The sequence below is a fragment of the Pungitius pungitius genome, chromosome 17 (assembly GCF_949316345.1).
Source record: "Pungitius pungitius chromosome 17, fPunPun2.1, whole genome shotgun sequence".
Taxonomy (NCBI): domain Eukaryota; kingdom Metazoa; phylum Chordata; class Actinopteri; order Perciformes; family Gasterosteidae; genus Pungitius; species Pungitius pungitius.
In genome coordinates, this window is record NC_084916.1 from 4,733,612 (window position 1) to 4,761,383 (window position 27,772).

At 42.9% G+C, this 27,772-nt stretch overlaps 1 protein-coding gene and 1 non-coding gene across 2 annotated transcripts; one reads left to right on the forward strand and one right to left on the reverse strand.

The window, feature by feature from the left end:
- The first annotated feature begins 2,964 nt into the window (after positions 1 to 2,964).
- Positions 2,965 to 21,087, forward strand: LOC119218913 (asparagine synthetase [glutamine-hydrolyzing]). The gene is made up of 12 exons (XM_037473691.2): positions 2,965 to 3,050; positions 10,469 to 10,724; positions 11,066 to 11,303; positions 11,382 to 11,567; positions 11,649 to 11,750; positions 12,752 to 12,879; positions 14,964 to 15,090; positions 15,935 to 16,041; positions 16,729 to 16,829; positions 17,143 to 17,224; positions 17,293 to 17,448; positions 19,593 to 21,087. The coding sequence occupies exons 2-12, from the start codon at positions 10,476 to 10,478 to the stop codon at positions 19,800 to 19,802; spliced, it is 1,686 nt and encodes a 561-aa protein (XP_037329588.2). The 5' UTR covers positions 2,965 to 3,050; positions 10,469 to 10,475; the 3' UTR covers positions 19,803 to 21,087.
- A 5,298-nt stretch (positions 21,088 to 26,385) lies between these two features.
- On the reverse strand, positions 26,386 to 27,766 carry LOC119219686 (uncharacterized). The gene is made up of 2 exons (XR_009942608.1): positions 27,000 to 27,766; positions 26,386 to 26,913 (listed from the first exon to the last, which is right to left on the reverse strand). It is a non-coding gene; the product is annotated as an uncharacterized LOC119219686 (transcript).
- Positions 27,767 to 27,772: the final 6 nt, after the last annotated feature.

Sequence of the window (27,772 nt, forward strand, 5' to 3'; positions counted from 1 at the left end):
ACACAAGAACACACATTGAGAAAGGGCCTCAGAGACCCACTGTGTCTTCCTCATTTCTCCCCCTTCCTCTCCTTCACTACCCTCCCTCCCACCTGTCCCCACTCTTTCCCTTCATTCTGTCTTTGTCTCTGCTGTGTTTCTGTATTTGTCTCGCGGTCTCTTTACTCTCTCACACTGTCCTCCTCCCTTTCTAATCAGTCTCACCTCATCTGTTTGTCTCCCTCTTCTTCAATCAATGAAACTTGAGACCTTAATTTCTATTTCCTTATTTTAGTAAACTTAAATACTTTACATCAAAGATGAATGATGATAAAAATAAAGAACCACTAACCTGTCCCTCTGTTGTGTCTCCAGAGCGTCCCTCAGTGTCTCCTCCAGAAGACTCCCTCCTCTCTAGTCAGCTGCCACGCTACACGTTTCTACCCCCACTAAGGGGGTGGCACTAAAAGATCTTCTGTGGATGCAGGTCTCATTTGCTGAAGCACGTAGTGTCTCACCGAAGATGTCGCTATGTGATACTGAACAACCGCAATGTGGAACTCGACCTCCGCCTCCCTGTTAAGATAGACGCTCGAGGTGCGGGGACCTGACGTCGCCTGGCCGAGCTGCGGCGGAGAGGCCTCCTGCCTGAGTGGCTGCTGCCTCCTAGTGGCCGGTTCTGGTCCTGGGCTGGTCCGCTACAGGGTCTGACCTACACAGGGTGAGGATGGGGGCAAAGAAAAGGCAAAACACAGGCAGCGTGGCAAAAGCCAACACAGTTGGGGTTGGATGGCCGGGACAGTCTGATGGCAGTGAGTGAGGGCTGTGTGACAGACAGCCAATGGAAGAACTCTATACCGCAAGTAAAAAATAAGTCTAAAAATCTATAAATTGATGAGTTTTGCCCAGAACTGGTTTGTGTATATATAACTCAACCAGACTGGTACACAGTTACAGCACCAACGAGGCCGACTCGAGGGGGTGGGAAAGGGAAGTCCTGCTGAGCCACAACCCCAACCTCAGAGCAGTGGGCTTCCTCTTCTCCAGGTCTTTAAATCCAGTCTCCCTGGAGGTCAAACGCATCATTGAGGGGCGGTTGTTTTTAGTCAAGGAGAGGTTTGACCTTTTTACCCTTGTTTTATCAATGTGAATGCTCCAACAATTGTTGCAGAGAGGATGCTGTTTTACTAAAAGTTAACAATGTTCTAGATGGCTGTGCCATGGAGGGATTTTTATTGTGGGGGGGGGGGGGGGAGTTTAACTGTACAGAAGACGTGTCTACAGACTCCATCCACACAGAGCCACATCCAGCTTCCCAGCATGCTCTGAGGCGGCTGGTCCAGTCTGGTGGATGCGTGGAGAAGGATGCATGCAGACTGCTGGCGTTGCAGCATTGTACTGGCTGGTTTCACAGATCACTCCCTGCTTGTGTCATTATTTTATGAGGAACATTTTGCCAAAAAGCGCGTACTGGCATTTTGATTCAGTTTTAACCTTATGTTGGGCTCCCACCATAGCGTAAAACCAAGGCTGACTTTCGAATGCAGTGTTCTGCTGCAGGACATAAAACTCAGAAAGCAATCACCTTACAGCCCTGTGGCCGAGCCACAGACCCCACAGGGGTTCCTCTGATGTGGACTGTGAGTTCCCTCTCCCAAACTTTCTTTCCGAACTGGCCTTTGCCAGCGCAAGGTTAAAGACAGCCTCTGATGAATCATTTCCTTTCCGAACTGACTCTGGTCAGTGTGAACATGAGACAACAGGTCCTCCTTTCCGGACTGGCCTCAGGATTAAGGATTCAGGCCTCTCCAATCCAAACCATTTTCTAGCTGCTCCAGAGAAGTCCGGCTGCCTCAGGCTTCACTTCCAGCCCAAGCAGCTCCCCAAGAAGGAAATTACAATCACTTCATTCTTCAACTCCACTACAGTTCAGAAGTACATTTAATATTACTTTATTATTCATATTTAATGACCATTGAGTATGAATATCCTAGTCATAGATTCTTTAATAATCAAGATGTTTGCATCCAAAAGATATGAAGAGCTTGAAAAAAATAATATTGTAAAGACGTTTACTGGGTAATAATTAATTGTTTTTGTGATATTGTGGTAAGAATAAAGGCTCTGAGTCAAATATGTCTTTCTCCGTTTATTTCCTTGCAAGGGAAGAAAAGTCACAGCAGCCACGTGCTCAGTAGATTGCCAAGAACCTTCCCCCTCACATCAGGGCCAGGCCGTTCTTATACCTCAGTTCAGTTACAGGTGGCAGCAACAGAAAACTTGCTTACATCCAACACATGTGAACCAACTTGTTGAGTCTCTACAGCCAGGACACTGGGGACATCTTATCAGTGTGAGACACTTCAGCTCTTTTCCCAAGACCTCGCCATCCCAGCACTTGCAATTAATACACTGGTTTGACAATGAAGCCTTTAAAAGAATTACGTATATTTATACACATATTATAAGTGCAAGTTTATTATTGAATCAACTGAACAAAAAATTGTTTATGATGCACATTTCTGCAACATGACTCCCATTTTCCCTGTTGCTTTACTCAATTCGACGCAAGTTTGATATATATGTATGTGTGTGTGTGTGTGTGTGTGTGTGTGTGTGTGTGTGTGTGTGTGACCTTGCAACATGGAGTATTTTAATGTCCTCTACGACTAACTGTAGCTGATGCAACATTACATTTAGCATGAGGCTGCTTGTCAACGTGGCCAAATGAATCCCACCATCCTTCTGGTTTGTAGATTCAGCCTTCAAAATAAATGTACCAAAGAATTGCAAGCTATAAGGGAGACAATTAAATGTGTACCAACTACGTAAATACGTTTTGAAATAATTCAAGAATTGAAAATGTACTCTGGTTTGATTCTATTTTATTTTCTGGACCATGTACAACATAATTTGTCAGTGTTGTTGCTTTTCACTGAACACGCCAACTTGACTGGACGCTTTTATTTTGAAGACACCGGTTGTTTTGTGCAGTGCCGTCAGTAGCTGAGTCCCAGAAACACGCTGCTGTGTCAATCGTCAGGTTGTGCCATTGAAATTAAAGAAATAAGGTTAGTTATCTAACGTCAATGTGTGTGTGCGCGCACGCGCTCTGTATTTTCAATGCGTGTGTGCTGTACGTCTATCTCGTGCTTTAATGTGGGACGAAAATAGTGACTTTTATTCAAACTCAGTTTTTAAATAAGTCGTAGTCTACTCGAAGAGAAGTGTTGACTTATTACTGAACAATTGTGACTGAGCTTGTCCTTGTCCAACGTGTGTGTATCATAAACTTCAGAACAGATCCTCAAAAACTGTTCGGGGGGTCTCCAGATGTATCCGCGACAGATCCGATGCCGGCCGGCGTTTATAAAACGGCACGTGCTCATTTCCTGTAGGAGCTAGTGCAACTAGCAGCAACTAGCAACTCGCTGAGCCACTTCCTGTTGCAGGTTAAATAGGTAGTTTTACAAAAATAAATATCAATTGTGTATGCCATAACACACAACAATTTCAAATACTTAACAATCGAACAATGACTAGACACTATTAGATTTTGTTGAAGATTTATTAAAAAAAAATGATATAAATATAACACTTTATTTGATAACTAGAAAGTAACTTACAATTCAAGCAAAATAAAAAAAATTCTGTATGAATTTACACAAGAATATTCACTAAATTTAGGCAACATAAGCTGGCAGTGATATATGCATTCCTTTGGGGCGCTGCCTGAAAGGTCATTATATATATATATATATATATATATATAAAATGACCTTGCAACATGGAGTATTTTAATGTCCTCTACGACTAACTGTAGCTGATGCAACATTACATTTAGCACGAGGCTGCTTGTCAACGTGGCCAAATGAATCCCACCATCCTTCGGGTTTGTAGATTCAGAGCCTTCAAAATAAATGTACCAAAGAATTGCAAGCTATAAGGGAGACAATTAAATGTGTACCAACTACGTAAATACGTTTTGAAACAATTCAAGAATTGAAAATGTACTCTGGTTTGATTCTATTTTATTTTCTGGACCATGTACAACATAATTTGTCAGTGTTGTTGCTTTTCACTGAACACGCCAACTTGACTGGACGCTTTTATTTTGAAGACACCGGTTGCTGGCAGTGATATATGCATTCCTTTGGGGCGCTGCCTGAAAGTAGTTATTGTAATCAGGAATCAGGAAACGTTTATTGCCATAATATGTTGTACATACATGGAAATTGTCTTGGAGGAAGGTGCATGAAGACAGTACAATAAAGACGACATAGTGCAAATAAGATAAAAATAAAACAAAAGTATAATAAAATATAAAATATAAGCTATGGGTTAGTACGCTAAAAACTAAAGCTATGGGTTAGTAAGTTAGAGGGGATAAGATAAAATTAGGAATAAAAATAAGGATAAAGTGCACCAGCTAAACAAAGTGACGGGTGACAAGTGAAAGTGACACAGTGATGAATGAGCATGGGAGTCAGAGTCAGTCAGGGGGGGCCCGGGCTCTGTTGATGAGCCCGACTGCCGAAGGGAAGAAACTGTTTGTGTGGCGGGAGGTCTTAGTCCTGATGGACCTCAGCCTCCTGCCGGATGGAAGGGGCACAAACAGTTCATGTCCAGGGTGGGAGGGGTCGGCTACAATCTTTCTGGCCCGCTTCAGAGTCCTGGCAGCGAACAAGTCCTGAAGAGACGGAAGATTGCAGCCAATCACCCTCTCCACAGAGTGGATGACACGCTGCAGCCTGCCCTTGTCCTTGGCTGTGGCTGCAGCGTACCACGCGGGGATGGAGGAGCAGAGGATGGACTCGATGATGGCCGTGTAGAAGTGCACCATCATCGTCTTTGGCAGGTTGAATTTCTTCAGCTGCCTCAGGAAGAACATCCTCTGCTGAGCCTTTTTGGTGATGGAGCTGATGTTCAGCTCCCACTTGAGGTCCTGGGTGATGATGGAGTTGTTGGTGTACAGGGAGAAGAGCAGAGGGGAAAGAACGCAGCCTTGGGGGGAACCGGTGCTGATGGACCGAGAGGCAGAGACGTGTTTCCGGACCGGCTGCTTTCCGGGGGTTTTGTCTAGGACAAACTGGTCTTGGCCCATATTAGCTTGGCTAAACTTCAACAGGAAACCATTGTATCACTTATCAGTGTTTTATGACTTAACCAATTACAACCAACAACACTCGTACTCTTAAGGACTGTATAGTATTTTCACATACCGTAAATCCTCAAATAAAGACCGGGATTCAATTAGAGGCCGGGCTTCAGATAGTAGCCGGGGTCATGGTCGATACGGACAAATAAAGGCCGGGTCCCAAATACAGGCCGGGGGTAAAAACAAAACAAAAAACAAAGTAAAAGTAAAGAATATACTGCTGGAGGTAACATGAGAGCCCCTGCCCGCCACCTGCTCGTGATCTGGGGGGTCGCTCCCTGGGAGAAGCTGGACAAGGACATGATCCGAAAGTCCGTCAAAGTTTGTGGACTGACACTGAAAGATGACGGGAGTGAAGATGATCTCATCCATTGCTTCAAAGCGGAACAGCCATGCGCCGCTGGTAGGGATGCGCTGGCGAAGCTCCGGCAGCGGGGGGAGGAGAACCGCACGCCAGTAGCCCAGGATGAGGAGAAGGACGAGGAGGACACTGCAAATAAAGCGCTATACGCGATAAACTTTTTTTTTGGCAGAGTGAAATTTTTGACTTGCTTGATTGGAAAATATCTGCAATTAATGATGTATCTTAAGACTGACACTATGGTTTATTACTGATTCATTTCTAAATGGTTAGTCTCCAGAAAGTTGATTTGCTATAGGTCTACCGGTTTCATTCTACCGGTAGCCTATCGGTAAATGGCTGCAGTAAGTGCTGAACGCATATGTAATTAATGATATTAGCCTACTGTAATTATAACCATTATTTGATTTAAATAATACAATTTCTATAATAGAAGTAAGTAAGAAATAAAGGCCTGCTCCTAATACAAGCCTGCCCCAAATACAGGCCGGTGCGCTGTGCAGCCTATGTAAATAAAAGCCCCGGCCACTATTTGAGGATTTACGGTATTGTCAAAATATGAAAAAAAAGAACGGCAACAGTCGAGGCACCATTGCCGCAAAGTCGTGGCAGCAGCCACTCGCCGCAGCAACTCAACCTGCAGATAACAGTTGTTCTTATACTGTCATATATTGTTGAAATACCAAAAGTAATGGAATCTGCCGTGGCACTTCTCCCAAACAATCGCAGCACCCTCCGGAACACTGTTCCCATAACAGCCATGGCACCGCTCCCTTAAACTCCAGGTACCTCTACGAGCCAAGACACCGCTCCCTAAGGCTGTGGCAACGCTCCTTTAAGTCAAGGCACGGGTCCAGGCAGTGTTGTGCAATGAACGCGTTCATTGAACGATAGTTCATGAAGAGGACGTCTGCTCATGTTGTACTTGCTTGATGTTTGTGTTGGATAGCTTGATAACACTAAAGTTATCAAGCTATCCAACACAACAGGGGCCTCATGTACAAAGACTTGCGTGTATTTCTTACTGAAACATGGCGTACGATCAAAAATTTGCAGCAAACAAACAATTTGCTTCAAACAATATTTAAAATTCATTCTTACCAGTTGCATCTGCGGTTGAACCTGAGCTGCTGTGGAGAAGAGCACAGATGGCGGCTAAGCCACCACCACATATTTTATATCCATGCTCGAGTGGAGCGCTGATGAACCCGGTTTCTCCGAAAACGCGGGCCTCACCCCTGCCTGATCGCGCTATCTGCCCCCTTCAGGCTTGGAGTTCAGGCTCCTTGTTTAAAATATGTCCGTCATACGGCAGTCTCTCTTCAAGTTGTTGGGCAGCTTGCTGTCTATGGATCTGATCACTTGAGGATTCTTTATGGCTCCAGTGTTTCCGAGCTCAGGGCGCTCAGGGCTTTCTCAATTGTTTAAATCATGTCCATGACCTTTCTTGGCTGATTTGCTCTTAATACAGGACATTTCTCCAAATCTTCTATCTCCAGGGCAATTGTAGACTTGTTTCCATATATCTATGCCCTCTTTGGCTAATGCAGCGACTTCTTTGCCTGACCTTTTTGACCACTCTTCCAAAGGGTCCTTCAGAAATCCAGGTCCATTCTGCCACACAGAATCCTCTTTAAGGTCTTCCGGTCTTGCACCTCTTGTTACAAGGTCAGCGATGTTCAGGCCTCCTGGGATCCACGACCAGTCTTCGACAGAGTCTGATTTCTGGATTTCTCCAACTCTGTTTGCAAAGAAGGTTTGATAACCATAGCTTTGTCTTTGAATTGCAGCAGATGGAGCAATCGTTCGATTTCCAATCGGCTGTGTTTTTCAATGTATTTCCTGAGTCATGCTGCAAAGACTGCACCACAGGTTTCAGCTTTCTTTGCTTCTCCCTTTTGGTCCAGGGATGTGAGCTTTGCTTTGGATTCAGTGAGTCTGACTTGGATGCCTTGCCGAGTTATGGACCACCGCTCCATAGCTCTTGTCACTTCTATCGGAGAATATTACTCCCCAAGGTTTTCCAATGCAATCACCTGGTGTGAGGCTTCTGTGGAAGGTGATTTGGCTAAGGCATGTGTATTCCTCAAACCGCAGGATGGCGTCTTCTACAGAGGATTGTCCCAGGTTTCTCTGTTTAAAGCTTTGCCTCCAGCTTCCTGAAATGCCTTTCTGACAAGAATTGCACCCTTCTGTTTGGCAGGTGTGGCAAGGCCTATTTGGTCATACAGACTAGCTACTTGGCTTAGCAGTTGTCTTGTCAGTGGGTTTGGAGTTTTTCCTCTTACCTCTTTGTTGTCTCCTTCGCCATCTGGTTTGGAAGAATGAATATTCTGTTTACTCCTGCTCCTTCTCCTGGCACACCCCCCTGCCTCCCACTTTAGGCCTGACCGGATCCAGGGCTTGACAAAGAACCCACCTGCTTTCAGGATTTCTTCAACTCTTTTGGTGTTGTGAGCGGGTGTCTTTTCACCATATCATGGACTTGAGCTGTGTATGCCATTCTCCATTCTGGGTCTTTTTTAAGTTTTTCTGTTCGCAGGAAGGTGGCTTCCACTCCACCCCTGTTAGGGAGGGAACTTGGATCTTGAATCAAGGGGTACTTTGTGTCCCAGGGAGGTCCGTCGCAGTGTTTTGATGTAGGTTAGGTCTTTCCTTATGATCTCCAGCTCTTTTTCTTCATTCAGCGTCATTTCCTTGCTTCCTGCTTGGCAGTTGCCGCACCGGCATCCTCCACACTTTGCCTCGCAGGCTGATCCTATGCTGTCCCATTTCCACCAGTCCAAGAACTTGTCAGCAACTGTGGTTTTGGTTTCAGCCTTGAACTCCAGTTCTTCAGTGATTTCTCAATTCTTCACTGCTGAGGTTCTCATGGATCATGCAAAGTGTGTTTGAGATTTATGCGCAACCATGTCTTTAAAGAGGTCTGGATGTGCATCTCCAACTGCCTTTCCTAATGGGCTTTCCCTAAGGGCAAGGTCTCCAATCACTTTCACTCTTTGTGGAGCAAGAGAGGAGAGCCTGGCTGGGGTTGGTCCCGCCGAGCGCGACACAACGAAGGGGGAAATATCACCGCGTGTGTCTGTGCACGGCCTAGAAGTGGCATTTGGACGATTCGTGGTCTTTTATGGCTTCCAGTTTTAGGTCTTAACATTAAAACTATTAGTTTTGCCATCTTCTGAAGCGTGTTGACGACATACAGAGCAGTACATTATCAGATTTGTCAACTAACCAATCGCGGGACTCCCCATTGTCTGCTTTACCCCTTCGTTCTTTTAAAAAAAAGTTTTTCGACTTTCGCGTCTTTGTCCACTGCCTCCTGCTGAGATGTTTTATCAGCGCACTTCTTAAACCCTGCAAAGTAACGCCACTTTTTTTTTAAGCGCCGCCTCTAAAGTGTCTAACAGTATGCTATTTTTACTTATCCACCACGGTGGCCGGTAGGTGAAGCGAGTTTACCCGCCACAACACAAAATCACGTACATTTGGCTGGTGGCGGGTGCTAATTTCCATCCCTGGGCTGGACCAAAAGGTTACTGACATGGGACCGTCTGGCCTACGGGAGACTTCCTGCTTGCGTCATCAGCATTACCTCTGCTGCTCCCATTGCCGAGAAACCTGCTGAGCTTAACAATAGACGCTGTAAAACCCGAACAACTTACAACTTACAGATAAAGAAGTACAGATAAAGAAGATAAACTTCTTCAGGAATTTAGGAAGATACGCTTCCTCCTTTTACATGATATATTTCAGGCTGAGATTTCTGATAAAAAAATTCAAATTAAATAAGTTAATGTATAATATAATAATTGATTCTGTATACCCTTTTAAATATTCACAAATAAAGCACAGTAAATATAGTTGTGTGTTTATTTTGCTCACTCACGTTGTAATAAGGTGGCATATAACGCTGTAGTATAAAATTATTCTGGAACTTTGTTTGTCTATTCTTTAGTAAAACAAACACAATTAAACACATATCACAGAACCATGCTCTTGCCAACATATTTATCAAATCCTGCTCCATACTTAATGGCAGTTTGAAGGAGTGTTTAAAATATTCAATCTTTAATGTGGGCTACTTGGAATGTGATGGTGTCTGTGCAAGCACTGACACATGTGTAACATAGTGTGTTTTAGGCATGATGTTCAGACACAAATGATACCATTTTACAGTAAGTTTGAATGCTTGCAGATCTTCCAAAAGCAGATGTCTGTGAGCTTGACCGGTCCGCTGGATTACTGAGGCTACAGTCAAAGCCTCATTGGCATTGTCCCCATCAGTTTGTGCATCTTAAAAAGAAATTCAAACTAGACCAAAATTATTCTCTCCAGTCATTTTATAGGCAACGTCGTGCATCATACTGGAAAGGGACTTTAAATGGTAAAGGGACCTTACACTAGACTATGATATATCACAGCATTAAAAAGTACAACACAAAAATATATTTGTCAACAATAACCAAAATGGGATAAAGCACGGAATATATACAAGACAACAGAAAAATGGTCCAAAAATGGCGAGTAAATAAAAATGTGTCTTTAGTCTTGCTAACTTCTTCACTGCTTTTATTAGTGAGCTAACGCTAGCTTGATCAGCTGGATGACGAGTTAACAGCAGCAGCAGCAGAAGAGCTGCTGGAGGCTCCTTACGTTCCTCATGTCAAAACGGGACGACGTGGTGCTCCCGACACGCCTTTGTCTGCGTCATGTGACTCACAACAACTGTTTCCTCTACGTCGGCTCGGCTCTTTTCTTTTTTGCTTTGCTCCGCGCACATCTCCGCAACTCTGAGTGACGTAATGATCTCAAATCAACAAATCAATAATGAAATTTGTTTCCAACACATCTAATAATGGATTTTTATCGATTCGTAGTTGCAGCCCTACATGACTAGTGTTTGATTTTTAGTAGTAGTAGTGTTAAACTGCGCCCTAATCAACCTTTGTTCTTTCTGTCCCTTCACACAGCTGAGAGATGTGTGGCATCTGGGCTTTGTTTGGCAGTGATGGGTGTCTGTCGGTGCAGAGCTCCTGTGCCATGAAGATCGCTCACAGGGGCCCCGACGCCTTCCGCTTTGAGAACGTCAATGGCTTCACCAACTGCTGTTTCGGCTTCCACCGGCTGGCCATCGTGGACCAGCTGTATGGTATGCAGCCCCTACGCATCAAGAAGTTCCCTTTCTTGTGGCTCTGCTACAACGGAGAGATTTATAACCACCACACGGTAAGTGTGTGACTCCGCCGTGCGCAACATGTAAAGACAAAAATAACTACAGAGGAAGAAGGTTGTCTGTTCTACAGCAACTGCTGTTATAATCTGGGGCTATGTAGAAAATATGTTTACTTTATTAGTTTGTTACTAAGTTACTAACACCCAACATCATTGGTCTACTTCTGAGGGGGAGCAAGTCTGTACAACTTAATCATAGCATTGAGTAAATCCTTGCATGCAAACTAGTAATAATACTACTACTATTAAAACATCTACAGTGTTGTTGAAAAGGTATAAAATATCAGTGAGTATATGAGTTGCTCTAATAACCCGCCGGTGGTTTTTCCTTTCAGCTCAGAAAGAAGTTTGACTTTGATTACCAGACTGAAATGGATGGTGAGATTTTGCTCCACCTGTACGACCGCTTCGGCATCCAGAAGATGGCCTCCCTCCTGGATGGCGTCTTTGCTTTCATTTTGCTGGACACTGCCAACAGAAAAGTCTTTCTGGGGCGGGACACGTACGGCGTCCGGCCTTTGTTCAAATTCTTCACGGAGGACGGGTTTCTTGCAGTGTGCTCCGAAGCCAAAGGTAACAGTCGTTGATTGCGCCCTTTTCATGGCTTTTCTGTCTTTAGCATTGCTCAACTTGTTGTTATTCCAATCACAGGCCTTACGGGCATCACCCATGCAACAAAGTCCCCCGCCAAAATCGTGCCCTTCCTCCCCGGGCACTTTGAGGCCTTCGATCTGAAGCAGAACGGAAAGGTTCAGTCGATCCAGATGGAGCCGTTTCACTGCTGCACCAAAGAGCCCGCCCATGCCGCCTACAACGCCGTGAAGATGCTGCCTGCAAGTGTGTATGAGCTACTGTCCGTCTGTCTGTCCCTTTTGGAAAACCATTTGGATGACCTTTACAGCATTGATGTCTCGACAGGTGGAGAGGACGAGGCAGTGAGGAGCAACATCAGAGCCCTGTTTGAGAACGCCGTGAGGAAACGTCTCATGGCTCAAAGGAGAATCGGCTGTCTTCTGTCAGGTCATTTCAGATATAAAAAAAGATTTAACCACATTGTTTCCTCACATCCCAGTTCTTCCTGTACTAAAAGCTACCTCAGTGGGCCATGGTGATGCGATGTTTTTTATCCATTTGTCACGGTTACTGGTACCGGAGAACCCAAACGCACAACTCTGACACGATGGACAAGACAGGGGGGTTTTAATCAAAGTTCAGGCAGGGTCCAAGATCCGTCGGGAGGTAAATTGGGGTCGAGGAACAGACAAGGTCAGGATCGATGTAGACAGGATAACTAGGGACACGCTGGAAAACTTGGTTAAACCCACAAGACAATCTGGCAGTGAGCAACAGAATGTGACGGGCTTAAATAGTGAGTGACTGACGAGGGGAGGCACCACAGGTGAGGGTGAGGAGAACCAAGTTCAGGAAATCATGTGACGAGGTGGGAGGATCTGAAATGACAGCAGAGTTAGTGAACATGCAGTGGAGATGAAAAATAGACTATGATGTGGACGTATGTGTGACACTATTAGGGACTGGAAAGGTCATTGTTGACCACACGGTCATGGCAAATAGTGACCATAAGTCGGCATGCACCAGTGGGCCAATACCGGTGTTCACAAAAACCTTTTGGCTCATACTGATGTTCCCTTTGGCCAGAGACTTTATAATTGATAGTTGATAGCATATAATAGTGAACGCTTAAAGCAGCAAATTGTGAGAAGTTTTTCTAACCCTGTTCATAGTGAAGTCCCTCTCAGTTTACACTGCTGTCCGGGCAATGGCCGGCTTATTGTTGTGTATAGAACTACTCCGGTGTAGTAGAAGCTGATGGAAAGCTTCTCTTTACAGCCGAAACATACAGATAACTTTGAACATTATTGGTAAGATAATAGAAGACACTGAGGAGTTCTGCAGCCTGTGATATTGTCAGTATTTGTTAGGGAGCCAGTAGCGTAGCCCGGATTTAGACATCTCTTGATAAGCGTTGCGTTGACGCTCCTCCCCCGTGTCGCCTTCAGGTGGGCTGGACTCCAGCTTGGTTGCTGCTACGCTGGTGAAGCTGGCCAAGGAGGAGAATCTTCCGTATTCCATCCAGACATTTGCCATCGGGTCAGAGGACAGTCCAGACGTCTTGGCTGCTCGTAAGGTTGGTTGTCCCATCACGGTTCTGCTCATTTCAGCTGTTGCCATGTGGAGGCCACAGATATCTTCTGAATTTACCATGAAGCACCTTTTCACAATTTCTAAATGTGTTATAACCAGCAGTTAAAACTTTATAATGGCTATCCGAAAATGTATGATAGAAGGTTTACAAACGTATTATTAACAAAGATTAATATTATCAATTATACTATTTCTTCACAAATGTGATAAAGAATGTAAAATATTGTTATACAACTGTTAAAACAACTACTAGCATTACTTTGGTCAGTTATTCTATTGGAATTATAATTTACTTTACAGTAAAACAACTAAATTTCCATTTTTCATCATTTACCGTTTAATAAAAATTGAAGTGAGACCTATTTCTTCCGACCAGGGTAGAAAATTTACATATTATTTCAGGGGCAATTTCTGCCCCCACTGACTGAAAATCAGGGGCATTTTATAAAAAATTGGGGGGCCTGATTATAATTTTGATCCGTTGTGTCGTGTGATTATTTAGTCACTCACTGGGTTGCGGAGCAAAAATAAAAAGCCGAGCCGACGTAGAGGAAACGGCAGTCAGCAGCGCAGGCAGTTTGAGTGAAGTCGTCCAAGGTGCGCGAGCATTTTGAATAAACTAAAAAGGTGCGTCAATTGAATAATATGCAAAGTCAACGTAACATGACACGGGAGCACCACGTTGTCCCGTTTTGACGTGAGGAACCTAAGGAGCCCTCAGCATCTGATTTGTTGTTGCTGTTTATTCGTCATCCAGCTGAACAAGCTAGCGTTAGCTCGCTAATAACAGCAGTAAAGCAGTTAGCAAGACTAAACAGAAGGGGCCCTGACGCCTCCAGACGTTTTTATTTTCTCACCTTTTTTGGACCATTCATTTTTCAATCTGTTGTCTTCTATATATTTTGGGCTTTGTCCCATTTCGGTTATTGTTGACAAATATTTTTGTACGTGCTGTACTTTTTAATGCTGTCATATACAGTAGTCTAGTATACTGTGGGTTCTACGGTAGTTGATGTTACGCCTGTTACACAGTGATCCATTGAACCACTGCGGGCGGCTAACTAAGAAGCCTCTAATGCATTTATTTACAAATGCCTTTTTAAATTCTCATAGCACTTGGTTATTTTTAGCTGTATTTAGATGTGGTTTATACATTTGATTAACTTGCACTACAATGATCTTAATTATTGAATAAGCTTCAAGTGAACTTGGGTGTGTTTCTGAGTGTGTGTGTCTGTGAGCGTAGTTAGTTATGAAGTTAAAACAAATCCTTACATTTTTGGATTTGGATTTTTCTTTATTTAAAAAAATAAATAAAATTATCTTCAAGAAGTAACCTGTATATTCTGAAGTATTTTTGCAATGTGAATTTGCAGTTCTGTTTTAGATTAATGGGTTTGAAATTCAAGCTTTTATTGCCGTTTTTTTATCTGATTCATCGAAAAAATAATGTGTGTGTGTGTGTGTGTGTGTGTGTCCTGGTGCTAGCTAGGAGATTCAATTTTCAGAATTTCATTTTACTCTATGTGCCTAATAGGGGTGGGACAGGGATGTCGAGGGGTTAGTGGCAATGAAAGTTTATGGATATTTGCCGTTGGGCGAGGGCTTCAATTTCCTCTCTTTTTTGACCATAGATGTGTTTGCATCCCTCATTTTACCCAAATAGACTATTGGCTGTTAACCAAAAGATGGCAGTACTTTAGGAGGAGAAACCTCTCACTGTCTGCACTCCGTCCAACGTTAGCTAATTTTAGCGTGCTAGCAAGCCTTAGCTAATGTTAAATAGCTAATCAAAGCTAGCTAAATGTAGCACAGTTAAATCATTTCAAGGCGAGAATCAAAACATTCAATGGCACCTGGACCCGGTCATTACGGCTCCGATGTTTCTGACAAAGTTACCTAAATTGTAATTATTGTTAAAGAAGCCTTTTTTGCCCCTTGTGATAATTTGGCCCTTTGCCCTTATGTATTTCCGAAGCTGCTTCCAACCTCTCGCTGGTGATGTACATTTGTTCCTTGAACAAAGAACTAGGCCACCATGACTTCATTGTGGTCTGCTTTGGTCAGGTTGCAGACCACATCGGCAGCGAACACCACGAGGTGAACTTTACTGCTGAAGAAGGCATCCAAGCTGTGGATGAAGTCATCTATCACCTGGAGACCTATGACATCACCACCATACGCGCCTCTGTCGGTGAGGCTTTTACTCATACCGTGTTTCCCCTTTGGTTGCAGCTTTGGGAGGGAGGGGAGGTTCAGATGGACATACACAGACACATTTCATGAGGTGTTATGATAAACATGGCGTTTGTGATGTATTGGAGGAGCAGGCCTTGTCTTCAGGCCTTGTGTCCACATCTGTCAAAGGTCCACTCACATTTCTGCTGATCGATGTGACACGAATGGGTCTGCTGCATCAGCTGCATCCTCTTCCTCCCGATTGGCTCTTTTCACTCACAGCGGAATCCACTGAGATTAGTTCAGACCAAAGAGGTTAACGGAGGCACCACACAGGACATTTAGAGGCCACAACCCAATCATACAGCATGATTTTAGCCAAATAAATGACTGCCATGTAACATTTTGCTATAAAAACAAGATAAGATGAATTGTCTATTTAAGTGTGACCATATGTTTTGTTAATTGTCATTTGTTATTTTAACAGTTGTCATCACTTTGTTATTATTTATCTATAGAAACCCTGTTTGATAGTCTGAGCCCAAATGCATAAGTTCCACGTTTGAGGACTGACGATCTGGCAAAGACTGGAGTCGAGGGAGTACATCAAGCATGGTGCATGGTTACTGGATGTGTTACAGCTGTGCTGGTCAATTAGTGTTACACATCAAAGCTCTCCTCAGCGGCCTTTATATTTGTAGTCATCTTTCAAAGGTTCCTATCCATGCTATTAATAATAGAAAATCAAATGAAGACACCTTCACTATGCATTTGTGTGTGTGAGTTGACCTTCTGATTTGACCATATGACCATCATATGTCTTTGTATGTAAACCCTTGTTCCTGGTCCTTCCGCTCAAGGGATGTACTTGATCTCAAAGTACATCAAGAAGAATTCCGACAGCGTGGTGATCTTCTCTGGAGAGGGTTCTGATGAGCTGACTCAGGGATACCTCTACTTCCACAAGGCAAGTCGCCATCTTCTTCCTTGTGACAAGAAAAATGCTTTTACGTGGCGGTCTTCTGAAAATGACAAGATATGATCAAGATACCAAAGTGAAAATTAGCGATTGAGGACGTTATTTTATCTTGGCTCACAGTCAGAAGAAGAATCCGGAGGTCCGCGCCACAAGAACCATGAAACAAACATGGCATCACATTTCATAAGCCAGAAAAAGAAAACAGCATTTTGTTTTAGGTCCAGGAAGGAAGCAATTACCGCAAAGCAACAGTGTGATTGGCTTACAGAAACGGTGCCAACGTCTGGTTGGTTCATTTAGCACGCACGCCTCCAACAGCTGACAGTAACTGCAGCGTGAAATGTGAAACCTTGATTAATGAACAGGACTGAGATTGTCTTCCTGACTTAACCTTCGCTTGAGCTTCACTTAATGTTTAATAATGATCAATGTTCCCTGAAGAACCCAATATTGAATGTTCCTTACGGCTCCACTGACACACAGGTATCTGTAAGACAGAGAACAAGCATGTGGGCCGTCATGATGGGGGTGATGAGTTTGACCCGATGTCATACCAATCATCCATGCAGTTACCCTAAATACAGATATGGGGGGGAAGTGGAGGCGTGCATGTTTGAGAGGAGCCTCCCTCATGCATGTAGCGTAGATTCTGACGTGGTCTACTTCCTCCTCCAGGCTCCGACTCCCAAAGCCGCCGCTGAGGACAGTGTCCGACTGCTGAAGGAGCTCTACCTGTTCGATGGCCTCCGGGCCGACCGCACCACTGCAGCACACGGGTAACCCCCCCCCCCACTGAGATGATTGGTGCAACAGATTGTTGTTGTCTGCTTTAAACACATGAAATGTACAATATAGTTAACAGCAACATTTGATGACGTTTTTAATAGTGGCCTAAATATCTGCAGTAATGAAATCCAAGCAATGCTGGTTTTAACTGAATCAAAAATGAAGATATACCAGTGATATATGATATTATGACCAGTGAAAAGTCCTAAATCCGGATAGTTTGTTTTTATCAAAAGGTCTACGAGCCCTTCACTTCTTCAGTCCTGTTTTATTGAGATGTCTCTTCTCTGATGCTACCTTCAGTCTGGAGCTCCGAGTGCCATTCCTGGACCACAGATTCACGGCCTACTACCTCTCCCTGCCCGAGGAGATGAGGACCCCCAAGGTGGGTTTCTGCGAGTACCTCACCGTACTACTCAAGAAGTGACCATAACGCTCCCCTGTCTCAAGCAGAACGGGGTGGAGAAGCATCTCCTCAGAGACTCCTTCAAAAACCTCAACTTGATCCCGGATGAGATCCTGTGGAGGCGCAAAGAGGCCTTCAGCGATGGGATGATGTCTGTGAAGAAGTCGTGGTACGTGTGCCTGCAGGAGCACCTGGAGTCCATGGTACGTGGGACCGTAAGATCGGTGTTCACCTTGCCCGTTAGTTTGGGTTCATGCACAGTTAGCGCGACCAATAAACTTTTCCTTCCACTTAGTCTGTGGAAGGAAATGTTTTACTTTTAGTCACATTTTACACACTTGTTATGCATCATACTTTGCATGCAGTTAGTTTGTGAGTGAGGGTGCACCTCCCTGTCCGTCCACTGCTACTTACTCATTTTGCTGCACAGGGAAGGTTGATCCTGATGACTGCATATTGAGTTTAAATGAGGTCTATTATAATGAAAAACTGGTGAGTCGACTGAAGTCATCTGATTTCAAGTTATTACCTTTATTCAAAATGTACTTTTTCATTTTGGCCAAGGTGTCTTGTAAGATGACCTGTTTAGTCATCAAATTACAGTATATGAAGTTGAAGCAAGACCAATATAAAAACTAGGGCCGGGACCCGATTAAAAATATTAATCTAATTAATTAGACGCTTTGTAATTAATTAATCGAAATTAGGGCTGGGACTTTAGCGGGTTAATTACGATTGATTAATTACAATGTGAATTAGGATTAATTAATTACACAAAAAATAACACATTAAACATTTTTTACGCATTTTTACACTTATTTTTTGCACCGCGGAACGTTTCTCACTGGATGAGTTTCGGCGGACCGATTATACTGGAGCACCAACTAGCAATCATGACTTCAGACAACAACAAACCACAGTGAACATGAACGAAGAAGCTGACGAGACCGTGTCGGTCGGCCCCGTGAATGGGAAATTTTATTATAATAAACACACGGATGGAAGCGTCGATAAGAGCATGGTTGTGTGCAAGCTGTGCAACAAGGAATTAGCATCGAGCCTCAAGTATCACCTCAACGCAAAACAATTAGCAGCTAGCGTGGACGTTAGCCCGACTCCGAGTACAAGGACCCACACCCAACCCACACTGCACCAGATGACTGGTTTAAGGACCAGGGTAACTAAGTCCACGTCTGAAAAAATAACCAATGTTCTGAATGTACTTGAAAGTATTGGGTCTACTTAAAAAAACATAGTTTATAGAAGGTCTACTTACCTATAGGCTACCTGAATTTCTGAAAGTACTATATTTCTATATATGCTATTGCTACACTTGTCTGCTGGAATTGTTAAACAAAAATAAAAATCCATAAAAATGTGAAAAAAATTACTTCTCACTTCTCAAATATTTATGCAATTAAAATGTGATTAATTTTGATTAATTAATTACAAAGCCTCTAATTAATTCGATTAATATTTTAAATCGAGTCCCTGCCCTAATCGAAATTAATCGCATATATTATACATACAAATATTGATAAACAGTGAGAAGTCATTTTTTTCACATGGATTTTTATTTTTGTTCAACCAATTCCAGTGTAGCAATAGCATATTTAGAAATATAGTAGTACTTTCAGATATTCAGGTAGCCTATAGGTAAGTAGACCTTCTGTAAACTATGTTTTTTTAAGTAGACCCAATACTTTCAAGTACCTTCAGAACATTGGTTATTTTTTCAGACGTGGACTTAGTTACCCTGGTCCTTAAACCAGTCATCTGGTGCAGTGTGGGTTGGGTGTGGGTCCTTGTACTCGGAGTCGGGCTAACGTCCACGCTAGCTGCTAATTGTTTTGCGTTGAGGTGATACTTGAGGCTCGATGCTAATTCCTTGTTGCATAGCTTGCACACAACCATGCTCTTATCGACGCTTCCATCCGTGTGTTTTTCATAATAAAATTTCCCATTCACAGGGCCAACCGACACGGTCTCGTCAGCTTCTTCGTTCATGTTCACTGTGGTTTGTTGTTGTCTGAAGTCATGAACGTCGGTCCGCCGAAACTCATCCAGTGAGAAACGTTCCGCGGTGCAAAAAATAAGTGTAAAAATGCTTAAAAAATGTTTAATGTGTTATTTTTTGTGTAATTAATTCATCTTAATTCACATTGTAATTAATTAATCTTAATTAACGCGCTAAAGTCCCGGCCCTAATAAAAACACTATTTAAGTGCGTGAGTATTTTGCACAGAGATTTGGGATGGAAATAGTTTTCAGGGCCTTGTATATTTTTAAGAGACCTCACATAATATTCCATTTAGCCCTCCGTTGTGTGTTGTCTCTCATCTCTCAGGTGAACGATGACCAGATGGCAAAGGCTCACAAGACCTTCCCTCACAACCCGCCACGCTCCAAAGAGGCCTACTACTACCGACAGGTGTTTGAGAAGCACTACCCGGGTCAAGCCAAGTGGCTCTCCCACTACTGGATGCCCCGCTGGACGGAAACCAGCGACCCGTCGGCCCGCACCTTGGCCTTCTACACGCCCGACAAGGACCAGTGATCCGTCTGTGTTTGTGTTCTATTGGCGTTCTGCATGTTTGGTGAACAGTCAAACCTAGGGTCGCTTTTTTAGCTGGTGTGTCCTGACAAAACGTGGTCTGGAAGAGGTGAGCGGCCACTTCCGACAAAGACCTGAAGAAACTAGGTCTACGGCAGGATGTGTGCACCTGTAGGAGCATTTGGTAGAAGGAAGTGGTGACATGGGGAAATATTTTTATTTATCATTAACAGTCAGAACACCAGGGGTCTTTGACCTTTACTAGAGCAAAAACTACAGGTACCTTTCAATTTTTTTTAATATAAAACCAACAACAATCTTGGAATAAGATTCACGAAAACCCATAAAATAACACTCAAACATGTATTTTGTTAGACTTGCGTCCAGTCGCTTACTTCAGATGTAGCATCGAACATTTAGTGTCATCATACCACCACACAAGCCGGCAGGTAACTAACTAATATAAACCAAACAAAAGTGAGTACCCAATAAGTTGTCCAATGCACGGTGCAGGCCTGTTGTGCAGGGGAGAGAGCGGGGAAGCCTCCTACCAAAAAATGGCTACTTCGCGCCAATGTGCCACCCAAAAAGGAAACACTCACTCTTCGTCCTCCTCACGGTGTTGGCGAGTCTGGATTGGAGCCGTCGTCGCAGCCATCCACAGCGGTGTTAGTCACCCCGGATCCGCGAGCCAAGGTTGGCTACTCTCATTATCTCGTGCAGTTTCGGGTCTCCCAAGCTAAAGCCCGGCTCAACTAGAAATTGCCCTATATTCTGTCACAAAAAAAACAAACCCAGCGCAACGCGTATCTCTTGATCGTTGGGATTCTCGTTAATCACTCTCCTCTCTCACTTCACGCTGTTTTGTTATTGTCCGTCATCCCTCTCCGTTCCCCTTCCTCTTTCTTTTTTTTCGTCCCTCTGTCTTCCGGCCCCGCTCCATCTCACCTCCCGCCCGCTCACCTCTCTGATTAGAGTATTATTCCTTCAACTAATACAATTTTTAAACATTAATTACACGTTATTAACAACAATAACAAACACAAAAATAAAATCCAACCATTTCAGGATACAACCCAGTTTCCCATAGGGCTACACCAGCAACACAAACGCCACGCAGAGATAAAGAAAGACAGATCACAGCCGGTTCTCCTTAAGTCTGAAGTGAACACTACTTCCTTGATTAATTTACGAGGACAGAAGCAATGTACAGAGAAACAGTACATCTAATCAGCTGTCACTCATGCTGCCTCTCTTTCATACACTAATCAAAGGATTTCATGCAATCTTTTATTTGTTATTTTGATGGTGGGCTTGTTAATTTTACAATCTGATTAGTTTTGGGAGAAGTGAATAAACTCAGGTTTCTGTGATTACTTTATGCCTGTGTACTGTGATGATAGCGCGCTCCGACTTGGTGGTAATATGGTAATAGTTCTGTTGATTTCAATCATGACTGAATTTATAGTTGTGTTATTAGTCCCTCAGTCCGGTACAATACTTTCATTAAGCGTCCACACTGGACGACTCCTGATTGTTCTGTGGCAGCTCATAGAAGGAGAATGTGTGAAAGAATGGTTCATTCACATATCTCAGCATCTATTGTCAGACGGTTATGTTCAGGCGCTACAGTTGTTAACGAGGTGAAATGGAATATAGAAATACTTTATACAAACAGGCCTATTGCTGCAGTGATATATTTATTTTCCACAAATATAGGGCCTGAAGTTCTGTGATTAATGTAATCATATAAATAGTGGAATTGAGTGGAATGTGTCTCCGTGTTCACGGTCCATCCCGTAGAGAAAGATCTTTTTAATTATCGAAAGTTTTCTACACAAGCTCAAAGCACTGACCTGACTTTGGTTTGCGTCTGCCTCTAGTCTGAAGAGTATGTTCTCCGTGGATGCTGTGGACTCATGGGGGGACACAAATGTGAACGGCTTTAGACCACCACTGGACTTGGGGTTCCATGCCCGTATAGAAACTTCAATGTGAGCTGCTGACTAGAATATTACAAAATGTGTGTGAAAGACTTCTTTCTTACAAGTAGGGGTATGTATTATGTGCACAATGGCTGCATGGGAGATGACATTAGTCATCTCTGCTGTCCCACTGGGTATCCGGTAGGGCTGCAACCAAGGCCCTTTCTCAATACCTGGACGGCGAGAACGGACTTGCGTTCCCGCGAGAATAGACTCGGGAGACAGACTCGGGAGTCCTGACTCGCAGGTTCGGGAGAACGGTCATTTCCGCAATTGGAACAACAGCTGACTTGATGACGTCACCACGTCAGCTGGTCTTGCTAATACGTTTTAATTTAGTTTTTGACTTAAATATTTTACTATTAACAAGCTTTTGTCTTATTTTTATTTAAAATTAAAAATGGTATATATAATATTGAGCACTATATATATATATATATATATATATATATATATATATATATATATATATATATATTCAGTCATTAAATAATTAGCTTTATCATTTTAGGAGGAGGAGGTTGGATACAGTAACAAAAAATAAACTATACTAAAATATTTGAATAAACTTGTTACTCAAACATCAAGAGGCTAATAATCAGTGTAGAGGTCCTCACATCTGAGCACACATCAAATATTTTACAGAGAACTATACAATAATTCATATGTGGAATTTTTTTATTCATTATTATAATTCAGAGTTTCTTTGAAGCTGAAATTCTGCTGCCGATTTAGAGTCTCGATGACGGTCTCCTCATGTCCTTTTATTAAAACATCGTTAGTTTTAATGCACAATGATGGACAATAAACAAGCTGCACTCTGCGTAACAGACGTAACCGGTGAACAACATCAGTCTCTGACACCACATTAAAACGTATGAAGACTCGTTATAGTCCAGTTAGAATTGGAGCAGTCCTCGGGCTGCGACCGATGACGTTTCACGAGTCCACGAGAACAAAAGTCCACACAAGAACACATTGCGAAAGGGCCAGAAGAAAGAGCAGCCGGCGGTGCCGGAAGTAATTGTGAGTCACATGAAGCAGGCAAAGCCGTCGAATCAAGTCCCAAGATGTGGGAGCATTTCACATTGCATATTTTGCCATTGACAAGCTTTTAGTTTATTCAAAGTCAACGTAACATGGCACGAGAGCACCACGTTGTGCCGTTTTGACGTGAGGAACCTAAGGAGCAGGGTTCGAAATGAGGGGGGTCTTCGGTGCCTTATTTAGATGCCACTTAAATGCCTCCCGCTTCTCCCTGATGCTCCGAAAACGGACGTTAGAGGGAAGTGAAACAGCGCCGCACGGGACGCTAGTAAACACTACACTGGACAGCAGGTAACGTTAGCCTACCGTTAGCTAGCAGCTGAAGTATATACATATTTTAAATATGTCAATGGAGCAACCACAGTTAAAATACTGACAGCTAAACGGTATGAAGTGTGTCTGTGTTTCACTGAACAGTCTGTAGCTGCCGTTGTCTGAAAAACAAACAGATGTTGCGTTCACGTGAAATTCGCCTCGCCAGCCTTGTGCTGCATTCGAAGGTGTTGTAAAATACGCCTTTCCCATTGTTTTTGTCGTTTAACAGTAATTTACTGGTGAAATAAGTTTTTGTTATAAGTTATTGTTATTACATTATTAATAATTCATTTAATGTTGAGCTCACTATCGTTTCCTTTTTTTTTACTAACAAAAAAAAGAAGCAGGGGTGCCCTGTAGGTCTTCTCTCCAACCCCAGTTAACACTAACTGATGAAGTTGTTAACAAATAAATAAAATATGTGCCTGGTCACTTAACATGTTGATTTTGAATAATGTGGTTACTATTGGATTATTGTCATATTAATGGCTTTCGGTCATGTTAGAATATCTTACTTTTTTTTTTAAACGTATCCCTAAAGATTTTAGTTCAGGTTATAGATTGACTACTTTAAAACAAAGTAAACCATCTAATGTAGGTACAGTCTTTAAAGACATCATTATTATTCAATCCAGCGGCTAGTTGTTTTACAAATTCCATTAACATAAGGGATGAGAAATGCCATTTGTATTTGATCAAACCCTTTGAAGGTGCATGGTGCTGCCATAATGAGTATACCTGGTGGATTTAGGTAACTTAGTTAACTTCCTTGCTCAAGGAAAGAATGACCTGTTATCCACTTTGTCATGTCAGGGATTTATATAAGGTGCTGTAACTTTGTTGGTCCAGAATTAGAGGGTTACCTGTTTGATTATAGCCAATCCACTTCTCCAGACACCACTACAATACTGGGACTAGCCCAAACCATGAAAAACATCCCAAGACCATTATCTCACCTTCAAAATATGTCAATATAATTTTGCCTGCAGTATGTAGTGTAGCAAGGTAGTCTTCAGTATTTTTTATAGTTACATTTTAGGGGACCCCCCAAGAGTCCTAAGTCATTTCGAACCCTGCTAAGGAGCCTCCAGCAGCCAGCGTTAGCTCGCTACAAACAGCTGTTAGCAACACTAAAGACACGTTTGTATTGATTTTCCGTTTTTGGACCATTCATTTTTCAATGAATTTTTTTGAATTTGCCTTCAATATGTTCAATTTAACAAATTGTGTGTCTGTGTGCGTGTGTGTTCTGTTTGTTTTCTCTGCTGGACACAGAAGTCGCCTTTGCTCAAGATGCCACTGCAGTTTAGCCTAAATAAGTCCCACTGCAACGTAAGTGTGTGCTGTTTTAAACGTCGTTGCATGTGCGTTCCGGGACCTGTGCTTGTCGTACCTTCGCTGTCACATGAACACCTTGTGATTTACAAATGAACCACTGGATCCATCATGACCTGCGCGAAAGAGGGCGGAAAACTATGAATTCCACCCTCCTGCTCTCCGCACATCCAAAGCCGCGATTTTCTCTCCCGGCTCTCTCTCTCTCTCTCTCTCTTTCTTTCCCTCACTCACTCACTCGCACACAAACACACACACACGACCCCCCCCCCATGTCACTCACATGCAGGCCGCATTCACTGGACAGGCACACAGTAGGAAACCAGAACATCATAACCTTGTCCCACACAGCAGCTAACAGCGGGGTCGCCACAATATAAAACTCGCGTGCCGCACCAACATTAAACTTTCATATCAAGGTGGGGGGCCACAAAATATCGTCCCGAGGGACGCAATTGGCCCGCGGGCCGCGAGTTTAAGACCCCTGCTGTAAAGGGAGACACATGGTGATCCATTAAACTAAGAAGCCTCTAATGCATTTATTTACAACTGCCATCAAATTAATCTCAGCACTTGGTTATGTATTAGCTGTATTTAGATGTGGTGTATACATTTAATTAACTTGCACTTCAATGATTGTAATTGTTTTGGAGTGTATGTGACTTCTGACAAAAAAATCCAATAAGATATTCTGATTTTTCTTAATGTTATGAATTATTATGTTCTTGGAGCAAGCTGTTTTGGAATGTGAATTTGCAGTTCTGTTTTTGAATAAAGGGTTGGAAATTAAAGCTTTTTAATACTGTTTTTTTATCCGATTACAGTACATTACCTGTCATTTAGATGACTGTTTTATCCAAAGCGACATACAGTAAGTGAATTTCAACCTTAGAGTCTGTCTAAGTGTCCCTGAGCAAGACACCTAACCAATACTTGCTTCCCAAGACAAAATGTAAACCATGGGTTAAATGCAATGTAAGTCGCTTTAGATAAATGCGCCTGCTGAATGACGTGTAATGTAGGAAAAGAAAGTGCCATTTCATCATAAGCCAATTTACAACTTGTTATAGATAAGTGCCATTATAAGTAAAATTTACGTGCTACGATTTGTTAGTGGTACAGTTTGTTAGTGTATTAGTCAAGGTATAGTCTGAAGAGGTGGGTCTTTAGTTTGAAGATGTAAAGTCTCTCTGTGGTCCTGATGTCATCAGAGAGCTCGTTCCACCATTTAGGAGCCAGGACACCAAAGAGTTGTGATCTTGTCGAGTGCTTTTCTATCAGAGAGGGAGGAACAAGCAGCTTGATGCAGAGCGGAGTGTGCGGGTTGGGATGTAGGGTTTCACCATGTCCTGGATGTAGACTGGACCCCATCCATCCACAGCATGGTACATGAGAACCAATATCTTGAACTGGATGCAGGCAGCTACTGGTAACCAGTGAAGAGAGAGGAGTGGAGTAGTGTGGGATTCATCGATTAATCAAAGAAATAATCAACCAATTAATCAATTACCAAAATACTCATTAGTTCCAGTGCGTTTGTTACATAACGTTGAAGTTAGGGTTGGCTGTTACAACATATGAAGGGCAAAAATGTGATCTTTTGCTTTTTATTGTCAACGAAAAATCCTTTTCAGGCTAGTTTACTTGTCCATGAAGAAGACGTTTGTTTCATCATGAAGGATTTTGAACACCTTTGTTCAAGTGCTGGGCTGTGAGAGCAGACTACAGAACATGGACTGTCATTTTGTCCACCTGACATCACAAAATATTGGCTGACTTGTGGTCTTCTTGAGGCTGGAATAACTTCCCCTGTTCTGTTGCATTCTTCGTGCAGTGCCCCTGTCGTCCAGCAGAGAGCGCTCTTACCTTTTTTTTCACAATGAATTCACAACTTGAAAGCTGAGTTGAGTTGAACCAGTAAAGAAAATAATTTTATTTTTGTTAAACAATGACAAACACACACACACACGTATCCTGTGTTTAGCTGGAGAACTTCTAAAAGCCACTTTAAAACCGAAATGTATTTAGAAGACAATCAGAAGCAGTAATTAAACAGAAATGAGGCACTATACACTTTGAGCATACTCAGAGAGCAAAGCCTTGCTTTGATGGTTCACAACAACAGTTAAGTCTTTTGTAGCATGGCAGATGTGGAAAACGCTCACAGAAAACATCGATGTGGGGGCCATTTCCCCCGCTCCTCGACCAAATGAAGACGGGCACAGCACCCCTACGTCACTACAATGTGCAAACAGAATAATTTTTACTCGACTAGCAGCTATCCAGTTTGAGGGGAAAACATGAACCAGCGTCGGGTATCCACTCCCTAGGATGAGGAATGGCTCGATGAGATGCAGGCCGCTGGGGGATGGGGGGATGGGGCGCTTAGCGGCGCCTGTCGTACGTTTGTAATGTGCTCCACTCGTACGAGCCTGCACAGGGAGGAAGCCCGTTAGTTATTACCCAAAAGTGAGACGTGGCACGAGACTTGAGCAGAGTTTACTACAACGTGACTCACCTGGCTCTTCTTGGCTCCGTTTCCCCATCAGTCCAACAAACGAGTTGACTTTATGCCCTTCAAAGTAAGAGGATCTGATTTGAAGCAGTCCTAAGTAAACCCTAACTCCTATGAACAGCATATTTATCATTTAGTATGAACAGCATATTAGAAAATACTGAGGCCAAGAGTCCAAATTGCTGCGGTTGGCCTCTGAGGAAGGTGCAAAGGTCTGAAAGCATTGGTTTATAGTTCTCTACATATTGCTCCAGATGTTAGTCTCCACTCTCTACAGTATCAAAGAAACAATAAGAATTGTATTTGGTCACTTTGTTCAACATTTCTGAACCTCTCTGGCTTGTAGGACACCGGGGGACCTTGTGACCAGAGGAGCCCTGAGGCTCTGGGTCCTGCTTTATAAGGATGGGAAAATATACGAGTCCATCATGAATCACAATGTTAAAGGTCACGATTTGCCACCATCATACATGGCGTTACTTAAAAAAATCTTGTTATTGTGGTAGTGAAGTAAAAAAACACAATCTGCTTCTAAAATACAGGAATGAAAAAGCCAGAATGAGCTGATACAACTTTTACTGTATCCTGTCCTGAGGAGACCTTAAGAGTCTGTTTTTCATGGACAATTGTTTCCTTTATGGTGCCATCATAATTTTCAACATGTAAGATGAAGTTATTCCAGTATTTCTGTTCCATGTTTTGTTTCTTTGAATCTTTAATTTGCAACATTGTCAGAGATAATATTGTGAATCTTTTATTATGGTTCATTTTCACAG

What these genes read in the sequence shown, in the direction of transcription:
- LOC119218913 (XM_037473691.2), top strand. Translation starts at nt 10,476, where the DNA reads ATGTGTGGCATCTGGGCTTTGTTTGGCAGTGATGGGTGTCTGTCGGTG. An exon ending in ACGTCTTGGCTGCTCGTAAG is followed by an intron (nt 12,880 to 14,963) that starts GTTGGTTGTCCC and finishes TGCTTTGGTCAG; the next exon opens with GTTGCAGACCACATCGGCAG. An exon ending in CACCATACGCGCCTCTGTCG is followed by an intron (nt 15,091 to 15,934) that starts GTGAGGCTTTTA and finishes CTTCCGCTCAAG; the next exon opens with GGATGTACTTGATCTCAAAG.